Source organism: Mus caroli, chromosome 8 (genome assembly GCF_900094665.2).
Source record: "Mus caroli chromosome 8, CAROLI_EIJ_v1.1, whole genome shotgun sequence".
Lineage (NCBI taxonomy): Eukaryota > Metazoa > Chordata > Mammalia > Rodentia > Muridae > Mus > Mus caroli.
The window spans coordinates 9433360-9439180 of NC_034577.1; the positions used below are offsets into that span (position 1 = coordinate 9433360).

The 5821-nt window shown below is 51.8% G+C and overlaps 1 protein-coding gene across 1 annotated transcript in view; it reads left to right on the forward strand.

Annotated features, from left to right (window-relative positions):
- Positions 1-5821, forward strand: part of Mcf2l (MCF.2 cell line derived transforming sequence like) — a 148768-nt gene that overhangs the window by 109021 nt on the left and 33926 nt on the right. The window contains exon 5 of the mRNA XM_029480661.1: positions 2316-2406. Coding sequence (XP_029336521.1) covers positions 2316-2406 — 91 coding nt within the window. The remainder of the gene's footprint in view (positions 1-2315; positions 2407-5821) is intronic.

A 5821-nucleotide genomic window follows, 5' to 3' on the forward strand; every position in this document is an offset into this window, starting at 1 on the left:
AAGAACTTGCTAGGGCCTCCAGACTAGGGCCTGTTGTAGAATGGTAAAGGGATATCTTTATGGGTGTATGCACATCTCATGTATGTGTATGTGGAGGTCAGAGGACAAGATCCTGTGTCTTCCCTGATCACACTCCACCTTACTTTTTGTGTCAGGGTCTCTTCCTAAGTCTGGAACTCCCTGATTTGGCCCAGCTGGCTGACCAGTGAGCCCTAGGGATNCCTCACCTCAGTCTTCCCAGTTCTAAGCTTACAAGTGTGCACTGATGGCTGTGCCAGCTTTTTCCTTATGTGCGTGCTGACAATCCAAGCGCAGGCCTTCATACCACATGGCAAGCAAGTTTACCTACCAGCTGTCTCTCTAGCTCCCTCATGAAGAGATTCCACGGTTGGGGAAAGAGGCTGTGATTCCTCCATAATAGAAATTGCTCCAGGAAAAAGGGGGAAACTGAGTCAGGTGGTGCTGCTCTGTAAAATGACCACACCAGCCATTGATCTCTGGTTTTATTGGATTTGCACATAGCTCACAGCAGCCCCAGCAGGCAGATGATGTTATTTCCATGTTTGCAGAAAAAGAACCAGAGGTGGTCACAGAAGAGCAGCATCTTCCCTCATGCACTCCCCTTGGTGGTAGCTGCTATTAGGAAGCCATGTATGTTGGCCCTTTGTGGGTGTTCCTTAGACAGCATGCAGCTTGACTGTTGGGGCTGAGGCTTGTGTAATGGGGACAACCCAGCACTCTGAGTCCTCTTTTCTTCGTCACTCTCGGAAGGGTTAGGCTTGGATGACTAACTCAGAGCTACAGAGGCAGACCTGGTGCACACCCCTGAAGGCCAGGAGGGAGGCAGTAGGTGGGTTCCAGTTAGCACAGCTGTCCCATGGTCTTATGGCTTCGGTACATAAATCTCATGCATCATGAGGAAATAGCCTGTCATCTTGAGGGGTGGTTGGTNGTCCATCTCTGAGGAATGTCAGGGGCCATGTGGCCAGCACAGTGCTGCTTCATCCTTCTCCGGTTTGGGGCTTTGCTGTGAACCACATGGTATAGGCCAGGCCAGGATAGTTGGAATCACCCACCAACCATTAAGCACCACGGCAAATTCAGTGAAGCCCCATGTGGGGCCACTCAGAAGGGGCTCAACCCCCATACTACCTCAGGGTGTGAGGTGCTCGGATTGTCCAGGACAGAGCAGGACTGGGATCTATTCTGTTTCCACTTCTTCATACACTAGCCCAGGGGAGCCANCTGGGTAGGTGAGCGGGTCTGCAGTTCTGCTGAGCTATCAGCAAGGGAAGGCTGTGTGAGAAAATTTGCACTCNTACGTGGACATGTCCCCAGGAGTGTTCTGCATGTAATGAACATGTGGAGGGAGCTCTTCGTGCCCCTGTGTATTAGACAGCCCGCCTGCAGCACACTGGTGTGAGCTTTGGGTACCACTGTCACAGATCTTCCCAGGACTTAGAATGGTCTGTTAGTGGAGGTGCAGCGTGCAGCTTTGCCGACTGCATAATTTATAGTGCACTGTAGCATCCTGACTTTCACTTAAGTACAGAAATGGCTTGCTGAGAATCGTTCATGGATTCAGAAATCAGGCATTCAGAGCGGGTGCCTCCAGCCTGTCTCGTTCCTCNACTGAGGATTGGCTGGCAGCAGAGGCTGCTGGCATTGCACAATTGGCTTGGATGTGAAATTACCCAACAGAAGCAGACCTCCCACTTCCACCCTGTGACTCAGGCTTCTGCCACCAGGCTGAGCCGAGAGACTGAGGGCATGCTACCAACTACACGATGCTGCCCTGCCTTTATCACAGATGTTGCTGCTGCAGAGGGCGAGCGCTCCTGCCTCATACCCCGCAGACACCAGGGAGCCTTCACAAGCCTTGGAGATTTTCACCCAAAATTGTGATGTCATCAGGAGCCATTTTTTAATGTGGATGAACGCGGGACCTCAGATGCTAGGACTGACATGATGTGGGGGTCCTGAAGCTCGCTCTGATGGTCTGGTCAGCTGTCCGTGCAGTGCAGTAGGATGTCAGTCTGCCCCAGGAGGAGGGGCTTCTGTTGATCTGTGAATCGATGCCGGGAAACAAACAACATACTGAAAGTATCCGTTCTCCTTTATCTAGAAGAAAGTCCTGGGAATTACAGGGTGGGGCCTCTCGGGCCTTCGGAAGCCTGGTGCTGCTGAGACCTCTCTCGGGCATGCACTGTGGCACGTGGTGTGGAGATGGCATGGGACAGTGGGGTCACCGGTGTCCGTGGAAGCCCGGTCTGCTGCCAGCACATGCTGACTCCTAGTGTTTCTCCTTGTTTCAGTTTGCAAGATGCTGGCATTGGATTCATCTTGGTCATAGACCGAAGGCAGGACAAATGGACCTCTGTGAAGGCATCCGTCCTGCGGATAGCCGTAAGTACCTCTNGGGCTNNACACACGCCTGNAGGGTGGNAGCTCCCTGCTTTTCTGTCTAGTTTGTGTGGAAGATGGGGGATTGAGGTGACAATCAGGGAACCTAGTCAGGGGTAGGCTGAGCCATGCCAGGCCCACGGGGGGCTCCTGAATTGTGGGCATGTTTTCTCCCATGGTGGTCACACTCGGGGGGTCTGTTGTGATCCTCTCAGTAACAGCTTGAAAGTTGNGAGCAGAGAAGGTTATGAGCACGTTGGACTTCAGGCTCGAAGTTGGACAGTGAATCCAGTCATTGTTCCTAAACAGCTCTCTCCTTTCCATGTAGGGCTGTTTAACGTTAGTCCTGAGATGTGTTGGTCCTCGCTACCCAGCCCGCCCCTCATAGCACACAGGGTCCCCTCAGTTTTAGGGACCTTCAGCCGCGCCTGCAGNCACAACCGTGAAGTTGCGGGACTTGCTGGCGGCTTCANCCTGCAGTTGCTATTTCAGAATAGTTAAGACTGAGACAGCAGAAATCCTGTTTCCGCAGCTGTTCCACCCACCAACAGACACGAAGTGGGCCGAGTCTTCCAAAACGAGTCCACCCACACTTGCTGTTCCCACCTATCATCCACAGCTTCATGAAGGACCCAAAAGTTTGGTGGTCCACTAACAAGCACCATGGCTCAGGGCTAGGATTATTTAGCTGCTCCCGAGGTCTCTGGGCAACTGATCCCATGGTGTTATGTTCTCTGACCCTGCTCTGAGTCAGGCATTCACAGTTGACCTTGGGTCGTCACCCACCACCACCACCACCACCTCGGCTGCTGTGCCAAGGGTTAGGTGCTATAAGAAACCCATTCCTCTTTAAGGAAAATGAAAGGCTCTTGTCTACTGTGGTTTTCACAGCCTGCAGTCTGGGCGNAAACCTGNCTCTCATAGAGCATCATCCTGTAACTACCTCGTGCAGTTCTGCAGGAGAGCCTAGACNTGAGCAAGCTCCCATCCCCTGCCTCCACCCTCAAGTAGCCTTCCTGTCATCATTGATGTGAAATAGTAAGACACAGCACCATTACACAGTAACTGTCCTGGCCNNGGGGTCTGGAAGGTGCTTCCGATGTCCCATCAACTGTGGACAGACCTNTGTCTCCACTGTGACTACCCAGCAGCCATCNGGGCAGCTTCTGCTCCTTCACTCACTTCTGCTCCCACCTCCTCAGAGCTGAGGCTCCTTCTCCACAGCTCCTGCTTAGCCTCTGTCTTCACAGAGTGCAACCCCATCGGGCCAGCGTGAACAGGATTTCTTCGCACATGTATCATGTGTGCTCACCTGGTCTTAACGTCTGGAGAGGCAGTGCGAATGCACATGTGTGTGTGCATGCATGCAGCCTGCATGTGTACTTTGAAAATTACACACTTATTTATTCTTAGGGGAGCCCATGTGGTGTGCAGAGGTCAGCGGACAACTGGANCAAGTCCGCTTTCTCCCTTCTAACACGTGGGTCCTAGGACCCTTCACCTCCTGAGCCGTCTGTATTATCCAGTAGTCACTCCCAGGTTAGAAGATGTCTTTCCAAATACCAAGTATTTTCCCAGGAAACAGAAATTCTGCTTTAAGACTGAAGCAGTCCTGCGGTCCTGCCCCACAGGAGGCTTTGGTGCCTCGCACAGCCCGGTACAAGCTGGGCCCCTCTTGTCAACTGTGAATGTGGATGGACTTATTAGAACAGGGTTTCTGAAGCAAGTTATCTCATCTTTAAAACTGTGCTTTGTGAACACGGTGGCTGTAAGGAAAGAATTTGACTTTTATTTTTATATTGTCTTTTCTTTCTCTGTTGTTGTTGCCTGCTTCTTGAGTTGGAGTCTCACTCTACAGTTGAGCCTGGTCAAGGCTCTCGACCCTCCTGGCCCAGCCTCCCAAACGCTGGAGTTGTAGGTGCACACTCCCATGCTTAGCGTGCATTGATTCTTACAGTATAAAACAGGAGGTGTTTTTCCTGTGACTGTTAGCATTAGCCAGAGCTAGGGAGTAGCAGAAGCTACCATTTATTCCAGCAAAATTGTCATGAATTTGCTTTGATCTCCAGAAATGTCCAATGATCTTAACACAAATCCAGCAGGTAGGAAAATGAAGAAAAAAAGTGATCTAAGAGTGTGCAGCCAGGCTGGATGTGCAGTGCAGGGAGAGTGTTAGCACAGGGTCCCTCGGGGTCACAGCAGTACACAGGAAGCTGCTGACACCCCCAGAATGGGGACAGGATCCAAAAGGCAGTTTGTTGCTGTCCTAGGACTGNTTCCCACCTTCCTGTGTAATTGAACCCCTGACAAGGCTCTCTGGAAGGGCTGCATGTGTGTGTATGAGAGAGTACAGCACAGAGGGCGAGGGGCAGGCAGGAAGAAGTGAGGGCTGAGTGTGTCTCCAGAAGGAGGTGTACAGTCTTGGTTTTTCCTGCGTTGAGGAAAACAGTCTCAGCCTCACCAACTGAGCCCCAGGGAAGGATGGCACACTAAGAAATGAGACTGCACTCAAGAGGCTCAACTGTCCTGAGCCTCTGAGGGTCACCTGGCATGGGAAGCACAGTATGAGCACAGCGGGGTCTGCCTGAGGCCTGGAGATGGGAAGGCCACTCGGGTCCTACCCATACATAGCTGTGGAGGCAGACCANTGTGTTCCCTCCAGGATCCTGACTTTAGAGTGTGTCCAGAAGCAGCCTGCTGTGGGCACGGCACCCAGACCTGGGCCTCCACAAGTCCAGGTAGTCGGAGGGAAACAACTGCTTCAGCCAGCCAGGTCCCCAGGAGGCTCTCCACATAGCCCCTCTCAGGGGGCCACCGAAGCAAGGAGGCCAAGGGGCTTCTGCCTCCTGCTGCCAGGGTTCCTGCCGAGCNGCACTTATGTAAGCCTTGGGGATGGCTGCTATTCTTAGCCACCATCTGTGCAGCCTCGTGAGTTGGCGTTCCCTGCTTTGNGGTGGTCTTTTTCCTTTTGGATGCCTTCAGCTTTGCTTGGAACTAGGAAAATAAGAAACTGGAGGAACAAGAGATCCAGTCTCCCTAAAATTCCAGTGCCTCCATCAGGAGAAAAGTGTGTGTTCATCTCGGAACAAGCATGCTAATGCTGCAGGTTCCTGCCTNCACCATTGAGCAAAGATGGCCAGCCCCAAAGCTGACCCCGCACTTCCTCGCTGACAAGTAGCTGGCCCAAAGTTTTGAGTAGCCATTCTCACAGAGATAAAAAAAAAACACCCAAGGAAACACTTCTATGAGCTCTATCAACATCCCTCCTCTCCACCATACTGTGTGTGTTTCTGTTTGTGTGTCGAAAGGATGTGTTAACATTTGAGGATATCATTATAGAATGTACATGTCCAAACTAAATCTATGCCTTGGCATGTTTCACTTAACTAAGTTGATTGTGTGTGTGTGTGTGTGTGTG